The sequence below is a fragment of the Pleurodeles waltl genome, chromosome 4_1, assembly GCF_031143425.1.
Source record: "Pleurodeles waltl isolate 20211129_DDA chromosome 4_1, aPleWal1.hap1.20221129, whole genome shotgun sequence".
NCBI lineage: Eukaryota > Metazoa > Chordata > Amphibia > Caudata > Salamandridae > Pleurodeles > Pleurodeles waltl.
Window position 1 is genome coordinate 22,578,043 of NC_090442.1, and position 16,498 is coordinate 22,594,540.

At 51.9% G+C, this 16,498-nt stretch overlaps 1 protein-coding gene across 3 annotated transcripts in view; it reads right to left on the reverse strand.

Moving 5' to 3' along the window:
* The window catches only part of LOC138288415 (butyrophilin subfamily 2 member A2-like), a 163,877-nt gene that overhangs the window by 19,906 nt on the left and 127,473 nt on the right, over positions 1–16,498 (reverse strand). The window contains exon 5 of one of the 3 annotated variants that reach the window (XM_069229976.1): positions 11,085–11,212. The exons of the other annotated variants lie outside the window; for them this stretch is intronic. Coding sequence (XP_069086077.1) covers positions 11,202–11,212 — 11 coding nt within the window. The 3' untranslated portion in view covers positions 11,085–11,201. Of the gene's footprint in view, positions 1–11,084; positions 11,213–16,498 lie in introns of those variants that run through there. 3 annotated transcript variants of the gene reach the window in all.

Genomic DNA, 16,498 nt, shown 5'->3' on the forward strand with positions numbered 1-16,498 from the left:
GAAAGGAGAGAGAGGTAATGACACACTGTGTGACCTCAGGCATATCACTACCCAGAGACCCCCAGCACTGCAGAGAGAGGATAGAGAGGTAATGACACACTGTGTGACCTCAGGCATATCACTACCCAGAGACTCCCAGTGCTGCAGAGAGAGGGGAGAGAGAGATAATGATGTACTGTGTGACCTCAGGCATATCACTGTCCAGAGACCCCCAGCTCTGCAGAGAGAGAAGAGAGAGGTAATGACACACTGTGTGACCTCAGGCATATCACTACCCAGAGCCCCCAGCGCTGCAGAGAGAGGAGAGAGAGAGATAATGATGTACTGTGTGACCTCAGGCATATCACTGTCCAGAGACCCCAGCACTTCTGAGAGGAGAGAGAGGTAATGACGCACTGTGTGACCTCAGGCATATCAGAGACCAGAGACCCCAGCACTTCTGAGAGGAGAGAGAGGTAATGACATACTGTGTGACCTCAAGCATATCACTACCCAGAGACCCCCAGCACTACAGATAGAAGGGAGAGAGGTAATGATGTATAGGAGAGAGAGGTAATGATGTACTCTGTGAACTCAGGCATATCACTGTCCAGAGACCCCAGCACTTCTGGGAGGAGAGAGAGGTAAGACATACTGTGTGACCTCAAGCATATCACTACCCAGAGACCCCCACAACTACAGAGAGAGGGGAGAGAGGTAATGATGTACTGTGTGACCTCAGGCATATCACTACCCAGAGACCCCCAGCACTGCAGAGAGAGAAGAGAGAGGTAATGACATACTGTGTGACCTCAGGCATATCACTACCCAGAGACCCCAGCGCTGCAGAGAGAGGAGAGAGAGAGATAATGATGTACTGTGTCACCTCAGGCATGTCACTGTCTAGAGACCCCAGCACTTCTGAGAGGAGAGACAGGTAATGACATACTGTGTGACCTCAAGCATATCACTACCCAGAGACCCCCAGCACTACAGAGAGAGGGGAGAGAGGTAATGATGTACTGTGTGACCTCAGGCGTATCACTACCCAGAGACCGCAGCACAGCAGAGAGGAGAGAGAGGTAATGACACACTGTGTGACCTCAGGCATATCACTACCCACAGTCCCCAGCACTTCTGAGAAGAGAGAGAGGTAATGACGCACTGTGTAACCTCAGGCATATCACTACCCAGAGACCCCCAGCACTACAGAGAGAGGGGAGAGGTAATGATGTACTGTGTGACCTCAGGCGTATCACTACCCAGAGACCGCAGCACAGCAGAGAGGAGAGAGAGGTAATGAGACACTGTGTGACCTCAGGCATATCACTACCCAGAGATCCCCAGCGCTGCAGAGAGAAGAGAGAGAGGTAATGATGTACTGTGTGACCTCAGGCATATCACTGTCCAGAGACCCCAGCACTTCTGAGAGGAGAGAGAGGTAATGACATACTGTGTGACCTCAAGCATATCACTACCCAGAGACCCCCAGCACTACAGAGTGAGGGGAGAGAGGTAATGATGTACTGTGTGACCACAGGCGTATCACTACCCAGAGACCGCAGCACAGCAGAGAGGAGAGAGAGGTAATGACACACTGTGTGACCTCAGGCATATCACTACCCAGAGACCCCAGCACTTCTGAAAGGAGAGAGAGGTAATGACACACTGTGTGACCTCAAGCATATCACTACCCAGAGACCTCCAGCACTACAGAGAGAGGGGAGAGAGGTAATGATGTACTGTGTGACCTCAGGGACCCAGAGACTACCCAGAGACCCCCAGGACTGCAGAGCGGAGAGAGAGGTAATGACACATTGTGTGACCTCAGGCATATCACTACCCAGAGACCACAGCACTTCTGAGAGGAGAGAGAGGTAATGATGCACTGTGTGACCTCAGGCATATCACTACTCAGAGACCTCCGCACTTCTGAGAGGAGGGAGAGGTAATCACGCACTGTGTGAACTCAGGCATATCACTACCCAGAGACCCCCAGCACTGCAGAGAGAGGAGAGAGAGGTAATGATGTACTCTGTGACCTCAGGCATATCACTGTCGAGAGACCCCAGCACTTCTGAGAGGAGAGAGAGGTAATGACATACTGTGTGACCTCAAGCATATCACTACCCAGAGACCCCCAGCACTACAGAGAGAGGGGAGAGAGGTAATGATGTACTGTGTGACCTCAGGCATATCACTACCCAGAGACCCCCAGCGCTGCAGAGAGAGAAGAGAGAGGTAATGACACACTGTGTGACCTCAGGCATAACACTACCCAGAGACCCCAGCACTGCAGAGAGAGGAGATTGAGGTAATGACACACTGTGTGACCTCAGGCATATCACTACCCAGAGACCCCCAGCGCTGCAGAGAGAGGAGATAGAGGTAATGATGTACTCTGTGACCTCAGGCATATCACTGTCCAGAGACCCTTGCACTTCTGAGAGGAGAGAGCGGTAATGACATACTGTGTGACCTCAAGCATATCACTACCCAGAGACCCCCAGCACTGCAGAGAGAGAAGAGAGAGGTAATGACACACTGTGTGACCTCAGGCATATCACTACCCAGAGACTCCCAGTGCTGAAGAGAGAGGGGAGAGAGAGATAATGATGTACTGTGTGACCTCAGGCATATCACTGTCCAGAGACCCCCAGCTCTGCAGAGAGAGGTAATGACACACTGTGTGACCTCAGGCATATCACTACCCAGAGACCCCCAGCGCTGCAGAGAGAGGAGAGAGAGAGATAATGATGTACTGTGTGACCTCAGGCATATCACTGTCCAGAGACCCCAGCACTTCTGAGAGGAGAGAGAGGTAATGACGCACTGTGTGACCTCAGGCATATCACTACCCAGAGACCCCCAGTACTACAGAGAGAGGGGAGCGAGGTAATGATGTACTGTGTGACCTCAGGCATATCACTACCCAGAGACCCCCAGCGCTGCAGAGAGAGGAGAGAGGTAATGACACGCTGTGTGACCTCAGGCATATCACTACCCAGAGACCCCCAGCGCTGCAGAAAGAGGAGAGAGAGGTAATGATGTACTGTGTGACCTCAGGCATATCACTGTCCAGAGAACCCAGCACTTCTGAGAGGAGAAAGAGGTAATGACATACTGTGTGACCTCAAGCATATCACTACCCAGAGACCCCCAGCACTACAAGGAGAGGGGGGAGAAGTAATGATGTACTGTGTGACCTCAGGCGTATCACTACCCAGAGACCCCCAGCACTGCAGAGAGAGAGTTAATGACACCCTGTGTGACTCAGGCATATCACTACCCAGAGACCCCAGCACTGCAGAGAGAGGAGAGAGAGGTAATGAGACACTGTGTGACCTCAGGCATATCACTACCCAGAAATCCCCAGCGCTGCAGAGAGAGGAGAGAGAGTTAATGATGTACTGTGTGACCTCAGGCATATCACTGTCCAGAGACCCCAGCACTTCTGAGAGGAGAGAGAGGTAATGACATACTGTGTGACCTCAAGCATATCACTACCCAGAGACCCCAGCACTACAGAGAGAGGGGAGAGAGGTAATGATGTACTGTGTGACCTCAGGGACATCACTACCCAGAGACCCCCAGGACTGCAGAGCGGCGAGAGAGGTAATTACGCACTGTGTGACCTCAGGCATATCACTACCCAGAGACCCCAGCACTTCTGAGAGGAGAGAGAGGTAATGATGCACTGTGTGACCTCAGGCATATCACTACTCAGAGACCTCCGCACTTCTGAGAGGAGGGAGAGGTAATCATGCACTGTGTGACCTCAGGCATATCACTATCCAGAGACCCCCAGTGCTGCAGAGAGAGGAGAGAGAGGTAATGATGTACTGTGTGACCTCAGGCATATCACTGTCCAGAGACCCCAGCACTTGTGAGAGGAGAGAGAGGTAATGACATACTGCGTGACCTCAAGCATATCACTACCCAGAGACCCCCAGCACTACAGAGAGAGGGGAGAGGTAATGATGTACTGTGTGACCTCAGGCATATCACTACCCAGGGACCCCCAGCTCTGCAGAGAGAGAAGAGAGAGGTAATGACACACTGTGTGACCTCAGGCATATCACTACCCAGAGACCCCAGCACTGAAGAGAGAGGAGAGAGAGGTAATGACACACTGTGTGACCTCAGGATTATGACACTACCCAGGGACCCCCAGCTCTGCAGAGAGAGAAGAGAGAGGTAATGATGTACTCTGTGACCTCAGGCGTATCACTACCCAGAGACCGCAGCACAGCAGAGAGGAGAGAGAGGTAATGAGACACTGTGTGACCTCAGGCATATCACTACCCAGAGATCCCCAGCGCTGCAGAGAGAGGAGAAAGAGGTAATGATGTACTTTGTGACCTCAGTTATATCACTGTCCAGAGTCCCCAGCACATCTGAGAGGAGAGAGAGGTAATGACATACTGTGTGACCTCAAGCATATCACTACCCAGAGATCCCCAGCACTACAGAGAGAGGGGAGAGAGGTAATGATGTACCGTGTGACCTCAGGGACGTCACTACCCAGAGACCCCCAGGACTGCAGAGCGGAGAGAGAGGTAATGACACATTGTGTGACCTCAGGCATATCACTACCCAGAGACCCCAGCACTTCTGAGAGGAGAGAGAGGTAATGACGCACTGTGTGACCTCAGGCATATCACTACTCAGAGACCCCCGCACTTCTGAGAGGAGGGAGAGGTAATGACGCACTGTGTGACCTCAGGCATATCACTACCCAGAGACCCCCAGCGCTGCAGAGAGAGGGGAGAGAGGTAATGATGTACTGTTTGACCTCAGGCATATCACTACCCAGAAACCCCCAGCACTGCAGAGAGAGAAGAGAGAGGTAATGACACACTGTGTGACCTCAGGCATATCACTACCCAGAGACTCCCAGTGCTGCAGAGAGAGGGGAGAGAGAGATAATGATGTACTGTGTGACCTCAGGCATATCACTGTCCAGAGACCCCCAGCTCTGCAGAGAGAGAAGAGAGAGGTAATGACACACTGTGTGACCTCAGGCATATCACTACCCAGAGACTCCCAGTGCTGCAGAGAGAGGGGAGAGAGAGATAATGATGTACTGTGTGACCTCAGGCATATCACTACCCAGAGACCCCCAGGTAATGATGTACTGTGTGACTTCAGGCGTATCACTACCCAGAGACCGCAGCACAGCAGAGAGGAGAGAGAGGTAATGACACACTGTGTGACCTCAGGCATATCACTACCCAGAGACCCCAGCACTTCTGAGAGGAGAGAGAGGTAATGACATACTGTGTGACCTCAAGCATATCACTCCCCAGAGACCCCCAGCACTGCAGAGAGAGGAGAGAGAGGTAATGATGTACTCTGTGACCTTAGGCGTATCACTACCCAGAGACCGCAGCACTGCAGAGAGAGGAGAGAGAGGTAATGACACATTGTGTGACCTCAGGCATGTCACTACCCAGAGACCCCAGCACTTCTGAGAGGAGAGAGAGGTAATGACGCACTGTGTGACCTCAGGCATATCACTACCCAGAGACCCCAGCACTGCAGAGAGAGGAGAGAGAGGTAATGACACACTGTGTGACCTCAGGCATATCACTACCCAGAGACCCCAGCACTTCTGAGAGGAGAGAGAGGTAATGACGCACTGTGTGACCTCAGGCATATCACTACCCAGAGACCCCCAGCGCTGCAGAGAGAGGAGAGAGAGGTAATGATGTACTCTGTTACCTCAGGCATATCACTGTCCAGAGACCCCAGCACTTCTGAGAGGAGAGAGAGGTAATGACATACTGTGTGACCTCAAGCATATCACTACCCAGAGACCCCCAGCAGTACAGAGAGAGGGGAGAGAGGAAATGATGTACTGTGTGACGTCAGGCATATCACTACCCAGAGACCCCCAGCACTACAGAGAGGAGAGAGAGGTAATGACACACTGTGTGACCTCAGGCATATCACTACCCAGAGACCCCAGCACTTCTGAGAGGAGAGAGAGGTAATGACACACTGTGTGACCTCAGGCATATCACTACCCAGAGACCCCCAGCACTACAGATAGAAGGGAGAGAGGTAATGATGTATAGGAGCGAGAGGTAATGATGTACTCTGTGAACTCAGGCATATCACTGTCCAGAGACCCCAGCACTTCTGGGAGGAGAGAGAGGTAAGACATACTGTGTGACCTCAAGCATATCACTACCCAGAGACCCCCACAACTACAGAGAGAGGGGAGAGAGGTAATGATGTACTGTGTGACCTCAGGCATATCACTACCCAGAGACCCCCAGCACTGCAGAGAGAGAAGAGAGAGGTAATGACACACTGTGTGACCTCAGGCATATCACTACCCAGAGACCCCCAGCGCTGCAGAGAGAGGAGAGAGAGGTAATGATGTACTGTGTGACCTCAGGCATATCACTGTCCAGAGACCCCAGCAATTCTGAGAGGAGAGAGAGGTAATGACATACTGTGTGACCTCAAGCATATCACTACCCAGAGACCCCCAGCACTACAGAGAGAGGGGAGAGAGGTAATGATGTACTGTGTGACCTCAGGCATATCACTACCCAGAGACCCCCAGCGCTGCAGAGAGGAGAGAGAGGTAATGACACATTGTGTGACCTCAAGCATATCACTACCCAGAGACCCCAGCGCTGCAGAGAGAGGAGAGAGAGAGATAATGATGTACTGTGTCACCTCAGGCATGTCACTGTCTAGAGACCCCAGCACTTCTGAGAGGAGAGAGAGGTAATGACACGCTGTGTGACCTCAGGCATATCACTACCCAGAGACCCCCAGCACTACAGAGAGAGGGGAAAGAGGTAATGATGTACTGTGTGACCTCAGGCGTATCACTACCCAGAGACCGCAGCACAGCAGAGAGGAGAGAGAGGTAATGACACACTGTGTGACCTCAGGCATATCACTACCCAGAGATCCCCAGCGCTGCAGAGAGAAGAGAGAGAGGTAATGATGTACTGTGTGACCTCAGGCATATCACTGTCCAGAGACCCCAGCACTTCTGAGAGGAGAGAGAGGTAATGACATACTGTGTGACCTCAACTATATCACTACCCAGAGACCCCCAGCACTACAGAGTGAGGGGAGAGAGGTAATGATGTACTGTGTGACCACAGGCGTATCACTACCCAGAGACCGCAGCACAGCAGAGAGGAGAGAGAGGTAATGACACACTGTGTGACCTCAGGCATATCACTACCCAGAGACCCCAGCACTTCTGAAAGGAGAGAGAGGTAATGACATACTGTGTGACCTCAAGCATATCACTACCCAGAGACCTCCAGCACTACAGAGAGAGGGGAGAGAGGTAATGATGTACTGTGTGACCTCAGGGACCCAGAGACTACCCAGAGACCCCCAGGACTGCAGAGCGGAGAGAGAGGTAATGACACATTGTGTGACCTCAGGCATATCACTACCCAGAGACCACAGCACTTCTGAGAGGAGAGAGAGGTAATGATGCACTGTGTGACCTCAGGCATATCACTACTCAGAGACCCCCGCACTTCTGAGAGGAGGGAGAGGTAATGACGCACTGTGTGACCTCAGGCATATCACTACCCAGAGACCCCCAGCGCTGCAGAGAGAGGAGAGAGAGGTAATGATGTACTGTGTGACCTCAGGCTTATCACTACCCAGAGACCCCCAGCACTACAGAGAGAAGAGAGAGAGAGGTGATGATGCACTGTGTGACCTCAGGCGTATCACTACCCAGAGACTGCAGCACAGCAGAGAGGAGAGAGAGGTAATGACATACTGTGTAACCTCAGGCATATCACTACCCAGAGACCCCCAGCACTACAGAGAGGAGAGAGAGGTAATGACACACTGTGTGACCTCAAGCATATCACTACCCAGAGACCCCCAGCACTACAGAGAGAGGGGAGAGAGGTAATGATGCACTGTTTGACCTCAGGCGTATCACTACCCAGAGACCGCAGCACAGCAGAGAGGAGAGAGAGGTAATGACACACTGTGTGACCTCAGGCATATCACTACCCAGACACCCCAGCACTTCTGAGAGGAGAGAGAGGAAATGACACACTGTGTGACCTCAGGCATATCATTACCCAGAGACCCCCAGCACTACAGAGAGAGGGGATAGAGGTAATGATGTACTGTGTGACCTCAGGCATATCACTACCCAGAGACCCTCAGCGCTGCAGAGAGTGGAGAGAGGTAATGACACGCTGTGTGACCTCAGGCATATCACTACCCAGAGACCCCCAGCGCTGCAGAGAGAGGAGAGAGAGGTAATGATGTACTGTGTGACCTCAGGTATATCACTGTCCAGAAACCCCAGCACTTCTGAGAGGAGAGAGAGGTAATGACATACTGTGTGACCTCAAGCATATCACTACGCAGAGACCCCCAGCACTACAGAGAGAGGGAGAGGTAATGATGTACTGTGTGACCTCAGGCGTATCACTACCCAGAGACCGCAGCACAGCAGAGAGGAGAGGGAGGTAATGACACATTGTGTGACCTCATGCATATCACTACCCAGAGACCCCAGCACTTCTGAGAGGAGAGAGAGGTAATGACGCACTGTGTGACCTCAGGCATATCACTACCCAGACACCCCAGCACTTCTGAGAGGAGAGAGAGGTAATGACGCACTGTGTGACCTCAGGCATATCACTACCCAGAGACTCCAGCACTGCAGAGAGAGGAGACAGAGGCAATGACACACTGTGTGACCTCAGGCATATCACTACCCAGAGACCCCCAGCGCTGCAGAGAGAGGAGAGAGAGGTAATGATGTACTGTGTGACCTCATGCATATCACTACCCAGAGACCCCCAGCGCTGCAGAGAGGAGAGAGAGGTAGTGATACATTGTGTGACCTCAGGCATATCACTACTCAGAGACCCCAGCGCTGCAGAGAGAGGAGGGAGAGGTAATGATGTACTGTGTGACCTCAGGCATATCACTGTCCAGGGACCCCAGCACTTCTGAGAGGAGAGAGAGGTAATGACATACTGTGTGACCTCAAGCATATCACTACCCAGAGACCCCGAGCACTACAGAGAGAGGGTAGAGAGGTAATGATGTACTGTGTGACCTCAGGCATATCACTACCCAGAGACCCCCAGCACTGCAGAGAGAGAAGAGAGAGGTAATGACACACTGTGTGACCTCAGGCATATCACTACCCAGAGACCCCCAGCACTGCAGACAGAGGAGAGAGAGGTAATGATGTACTGTGTGACCTGAGGCATATCACTGTCCAGAGACCCCAGCACTTCTGAGAGGAGAGAGAGGTAATGATGTACTGTGTGACCTCAGGCATATCACTACCCAGAGACCCCCAGCGCTGCAGAGAGAGGAGAGAGAGAGATAATGATGTACTGTGTGACCTCAGGCATATCACTGCCCAGAGACCCCAGCACTTCTGAGAGGAGAGAGAGGTAATGACGCACTGTGTGACCTCAGGCATATCAGAGACCAGAGACCCCAGCACTTCTGAGAGGAGAGAGAGGTAATGACATACTGTGTGACCTCAAGCATATCACTACCTAGAGACCCCCAGCACTACAGATAGAGGGGAGAGAGGTAATGATGTAGAGGAGAGAGAGGTAATGATGTACTCTGTGACCTCAGGCATATCACTGTCCAGAGCCCCAGCACTTCTGGGAGGAGAGAGAGGTAATGACATACTGTGTGACCTCAAGTATATCACTACCCAGAGATCCCCAGCGCTGCAGAGAGAGGAGAGAGAGAGATAATGATGTACTGTGTGACCTCAGGCATATCACTGTCTAGAGACCCCAGCACTTCTGAGAGGAGAGAGAGGTAATGACATACTGGGGGTGATTCCAACTCGGGCGGGCGGCAGTAGCCGCCCGCCAGGCGGGAACCGCCATTTGGCCGCCACGTGGCCAAAATACCGCTTCCTCCATTCCGACATTCCCGCTGGGCCAGCGGGCGCTAACCATGTTAGCGCCGGCCGGCCCAGCAGGAATGAGGGCTGCAACACAGGAGCTGGCTCCGAATGGAGCCGGCGGTGTTGCAGCCGTGCGACGGTTGCAGTTGCACCCGTCGCGCTTTTCACTCTCTGCTAGGCAGACAGTGAATAGCTGGCCGGGGCCCTGTTAGGGGACCCCTGCACTGCCCATGCCAGTGGCATGGGCAGTGCAGGGGCCCCCAGGGGCCCCGTGACACCCCTTACCGCCAGCCTCTTCCTGGCGGTGACAACCGCCAGAAACAGGCTGCTGGTACGGGAGTCAGAATCCCCAGGGCAGCTCTGCTTGCAGCGCTGCCCTGGCGGATTCCCCAGCCGGGGCAAAAACGGCGGAAAACCGCCAGCCCCGGCGGAGCGACCACGGCTTTCCCGCCGCGGTCGGAATGGCATGTGAAGCACCGTCAGCCTGTTGCCGGTGCTTCCGTCATTCGTGACCCTGGCGGTAAAAGACCGCCAGGGTCAGAATGACCCCCACTGTGTGACCTCAAGCATATCACTACCCAGAGGCCCCCAGCACTACAGAGAGAGAAGAGAGAGGTATTGATGTACTGTGTGACCTCAGGCGTATCACTACCCAGAGACCGCAGCACAGCAGAGAGGAGAGAGAGGTAATGACACACTATGTGACATCATGTTAGGGTTTGTGCACAGCAAAGAGCATGTCCCCTCTCACTGCAGTAGTGGGTTCTGTAATAGCTCCCTTTTAAACTTTATTGAAAGCCTTTCTTGTTATCTCACCTTTCCCCCCCCTAGGCTTCTGTGTATGTTGTTTAATGTGCTGTTTTGTTTACACATTGGGCCTTGCTTTTACCAAGGCTTCTTTAAAACACTCCTCCCCAGGCCATGTGTTAATTCAACTCATTTGCATAATAACTGAAACTCTGCACACCTTTCAAGAACATGTGCAGCATGTGAGGACCACACCCAGCTCTTCAAACCACACCCAGCTCTGCACACCTTCCAAGAACATGTGCAGCATGTGAGGACCACACCCAGCCCTTCAAACCACACCCAGCTCTTCAAACCACACCCAGCTCTTCGAACCACACCCAGCCCTGTCTATAAAAGGCATCCCCGAGCCTCACCCAGTGCTTGTGCTCGTCTACCTCCCGCTTACCTGAGAACAGATCCCTCGGCGCTGGCACTCCTGCTCTCTACAGACTTTCATTGGCTTCAATGGGCGCAGCTGCTGGCTCTTCCTTCTGCCGGTTTCCGGTTCCTCCTTGCCTCAGCCTCTCTCCTACGAGCAACCTGCAAAAGAGAAAGAAGACAAGGTTAGACTGATCAGTATCTCTTGCCAGCAACAAGTAAGTGCAAAACTTTTTATTACCTGAAAGAACTTTGACAACAATTTCTGGATTCGTGTATAGACAATTGGAAACAAGATACCTTCCACGAACATTGTGATTCAAACCCCTTGTTACAATACTTTGCGGAACTTTGTAAGCAAACATTTTTTTTTTTTTTATGGAACTTTTAAGAATCGAACAGTGGAAACCATTAACAACAAGGCAAACAGTAAATCAAGGACTTGCACAAATTACATGCTGTATTTTGATGTAAAAGTACAGTATTTGTTTTATAAAAGATTCTGGAAATATGGGAAAAGTGAGTCTCCTATTGGGAATTTAGGCTTTAGTTATATTATGATGAATGTTTGATATTGGTAATTCTGATAACGGTATTTGTTTAATGTTTTAGAAGCTCTACAGTAATAGAAAACACATCCCAGAGCAGTGACACATTCCAAACCTGGAAACTAGAGACCAGGATCCAAGAGGTACTTTTAGAAGAGAATTTCTAATAAATAAAGGGATAGTCAGGAACCCATTTAGGAATAGGTTGCACTTATCTGTTCTTTGTTTATGTTTCATTAGGCACCAGTTTCTACAGAAGTCAGAAAGGGCTGCAGATTTGTGCAGCACTTCAACAGTGGAAACGCAAGAACGGTGTTGTCTCTTTTTTTTATTTTATCCACTTCCCCCCTTCCCTTGAGCTTCTGTTCTTAGTGCACTGTTTTAAAAACTAGTGTGCTGGAACAAGCAGTTTCAGGGTGGGGTCGGATTGTCTTCAACCTCCATCAGAACTGAACAAGAACTCAGGTGAGCTGGGCTTTGACACCTCAGGCATATCACTAACCAGAGACCCCAGCACTTCTGAGAGGAGAGAGAGGTAATGACGCACTGTGTGACCTCAGGCATATCACTACCCAGAGACCCCCAGCACTACAGAGAGAGGAGAGAGGTAATGACACACTGTGTGACCTCAGGCATATCACTACCCAGAGACCCCCAGCGCTGCAGAGAGAGGAGAGAGGTAATGACACACTGTGTGACCTCAGGCATATCACTACCCAGAGACCCCCAGCGCTGCAGAGAGAGGAGAGAGAGGTAATGATGTACTGTGTGACCTCAGGCATATCACTGTCCAGAGACCCCAGCACTTCTGAGAGGAGAGAGAGGTAATGGCATACTGTGTGACCTCAAGCATATCACTACCCAGAGACCCCAGCACTTCTGAGAGGGGAGAGAGGAAATGACGCACTGTGTGACATTAGGCATATCACTACAGAGACCCCAGCACTGCAGAGAGAGGAGAGAGAGGTAATGACACACTGTGTGACCTCAGGCATATCACTACCCAGAGACCCCAAGCACTGCAGAGAGGAGAGAGAGGTAATGACACACTGTGTGACCTCAGGCATATCACTACACAGAGACCCCAGCACTTCTGAGAGGAGGCAGAGGTAAGGACGTACCGTGTGACCTCAGGCATATCACTACCCAGAGACCCCAGCACTACAGAGAGAGGGGAGAGAGGTAATGATGTACTGTGTGACCTCAGGCATATCACTACCCAGAGACCCCCAGCGCTGCAGAGAGGAGAGAGAGGTAATGACACATTGTGTGACCTCAGGCATATCACTACCCAGAGACCCCAGCAATTCTGAGAGGAGAGAGAGGTAATGATGCACTGTGTGACCTCAGGCATATCGCTACACAGAGACCCCAGCACTTCTGAGAGGAGGGAGAGGTAAGGACGCACTGTGTGACCTCAGGCATATCACTACCCAGAGACCCCAGCATTGCAGAGAGAGGAGAGAGAGGTAATGACACACTGTGTGACCTCAGGCATATCACTACCCAGAGACCCCCAGCGCTGCAGAGAGAGGAGAGAGAGGTAATGTACTCTCTGACCTCAGGCATATCACTGTCCAGAGACCCCAGCACTTCTGAGAGGAGAGAGAGGTAATGACATACTGTGTGACCTCAAGCATATCACTACCCAGAGACCCCCAGCACTACAGAGAGAGGGTAGAGAGGTAATGATGTATTGTGTGACCTCAGGCATATCACTATCCAGAGACCCCCAGCACTGCAGAGAAAGAAGAGAGAGGTAATGACACACTGTGTGACCTCAGGCATGTCACTACCCAGAGACCCCCAGAACTGCAGACAGAGGAGAGAGAGGTAATGATGTACTGTGTGACCTCAGGCATATCACTGTCCAGAGACCCCAGCACTTCTGAGAGGAGAGAGAGGTAATGACATACTGTGTGACCTCAAGCATATCACTACCCAGAGACCCCCAGCACTACAGAGAGAGGGGAGAGAGGTAATGATGTACTGTGTGACCTCAGGCTTATCACTACCCAGAGACCGCAGCAGAGAGGAGAGAGGAGAGAGGAAATGACGCACTGTGTGACCTTAGGCATATCACTACAGAGACCCCAGCACTGCAGAGAGAGGAGAGAGAGGTAATGACACACTGTGTGACCTCAGGCATATCACTACCCAGAGACCCCCAAAGCTGCAGAGAGAGGAGAGAGAGGTAATGACACATTGTGTGACCTCAGGTATATCACTACCCAGAGACCCCAGCAATTCTGAGAGGAGAGAGAGGTAATGACACACTGTGTGACCTCAGGCATATCACTACACAGAGACCCCAGCACTTCTGAGAGGAGGCAGAGGTAAGGACGTACTGTGTGACCTCAGGCATATCACTACCCAGAGACCCCAGCACTACAGAGAGAGGGGAGAGAGGTAATGATGTACTGTGTGACCTCAGGCATATCACTACCCAGAGACCCCCAGCGCTGCAGAGAGGAGAGAGAGGTAATGACACATTGTGTGACCTCAGGCATATCACTACCCAGAGACCCCAGCAATTCTGAGAGGAGAGAGAGGTAATGATGCACTGTGTGACCTCAGGCATATCGCTACACAGAGACCCCAGCACTTCTGAGAGGAGGGAGAGGTAAGGACGCACTGTGTGACCTCAGGCATATCACTACCCAGAGACCCCAGCATTGCAGAGAGAGGAGAGAGAGGTAATGACACACTGTGTGACCTCAGGCATATCACTACCCAGAGACCCCCAGCGCTGCAGAGAGAGGAGAGAGAGGTAATGTACTCTCTGACCTCAGGCATATCACTGTCCAGAGACCCCAGCACTTCTGAGAGGAGAGAGAGGTAATGACATACTCTGTGACCTCAAGCATATCACTACCCAGAGACCCCCAGCACTACAGAGAGAGGGTAGAGAGGTAATGATGTATTGTGTGACCTCAGGCATATCACTATCCAGAGACCCCCAGCACTGCAGAGAGAGAAGAGAGAGGTAATGACACACTGTGTGACCTCAGGCATGTCACTACCCAGAGACCCCCAGAACTGCAGACAGAGGAGAGAGAGGTAATGATGTACTGTGTGACCTGAGGCATATCACTGTCCAGAGACCCCAGCACTTCTGAGAGGAGAGAGAGGTAATGACATACTGTGTGACCTCATGCATATCACTACCCAGAGACCCCCAGCACTACAGAGAGAGGGGAGAGAGGTAATGATGAGCTGTGTGACCTCAGGCATATCACTACCCAGAGACAGCCAGCACTGCAGAGAGAGGAGAGAGGTATTGACACGCTGTGTGACCTTGGGCATATCACTACCCAGAGACCCCCAGCGCTGCAGAGAGAGGAGAGAGAGGTAATGATGTACTGTGTGACCTCAGGCATATCACTGTCCAGAGACCCCAGCACTTCTGAGAGGAGAGAGAGGTAATGGAATACTGTGTGACCTCAAGCATATCACTACACAGAGACCCCCAGCACTACAGAGTGAGGGGAGAGGTAATGATGTACTGTATGACCTCAGGCGTATCACTACCCAGAGACCGCAGCACAGCAGAGAGGAGAGAGAGGTAATGACAAACTGTGGGACCTCAGGCATATCACTACCCAGAGACCCCAGCACTTCTGAGTGGAGAGAGAGGTAATGACGCACTGTGTTACCTCAGGCATATCACTACCCTGAGACCCCAGCACTTCTGAGAGGAGAGAGAGGTAATGACACACTGTGTGACCTCAGGCATATCACTACCCAGACACCCCAGCACTGCAGAGAGAGGAGAGAGAGGTAATGACACAATGTGTGGCCTCAGGCATATCACTACCCAGAGATCCCCAGCGCTGCAGCGAGAGGAGAGAGAGGTAATGATCTACTGTGTGACCTCAGGCATATCACTGTCCAGAGATCCCAGCACTTCTGAGAGGAGAGAGAGGTAATGACATACTGTGTGACCTGAAGCATATCACTACCCAGAGACCCCCAGCACTACAGAGAGAGGGGAGAGAGGTAATGATGTACTGTGTGACCTCAGGCATATCACTACCCAGAGACCCCCAGCGCTGCAGAGAGGAGAGAGAGGTAATGACACATTGTGTGACCTCAGGCATATCACTACCAAGAGACCCCAGCAATTCTGAGAGGAGAGAGAGGTAATGACGCACTGTGTGACCTCAGGCATATCACTACCCAGAGACCCCAACACTTCTGAGAGGAGGGAGAGGTAAGGACGCACTGTGTGACCTCAGGCATATCACTCCCCCGAGACCCCAGCACTGCAGAGAGAGGAGAGAGAGGTAATGACACACTGTGTGACGTCAGGCATATCACTACCCAGAGACCCCCAGCGCTGCAGAGAGAGGAGAGAGAGGTAATGATGTACTCTGTGACCTCAGGCATATCACTGTCCAGAGACCCCAGCACTTCTGACAGGAGAGAGAGGTAATGACATACTGTGTGACCTCAAGCATATCACTACCCAGAGACCCCCAGCACTACAGAGCGAGGGTAGAGAGGTAACGATGTACTGTGTGACCTCAGGCATATCACTACCCAGAGACCCCCAGCACTGCAGAGAGAGAAGAGAGAGGTAATGACACACTGTGTGACCTCAGGCGTATCACTACCCAGAGACTCCCAGCGCTGCAGACAGAGGAGAGAGAGGTAATGATGTACTGTGTGACCTCAGGCATATCACTGTCCAGAGACCCCAGCACTTCTGAGAGGAGAGAGAGGTAATGACATACTGTGTGACCTCAAGCATATCGCTACCCAGAGACCCCCAGCACTACAGAGAGGGGGGAGAGAGGTAATGATGTACTGTGTGACCTCAGGCGTATCACTACCCAGAGACCGCAGCACAGCAAAGAGGAGAGAGAGGTAATGACACACTGTGTGACCTCAGGCATAT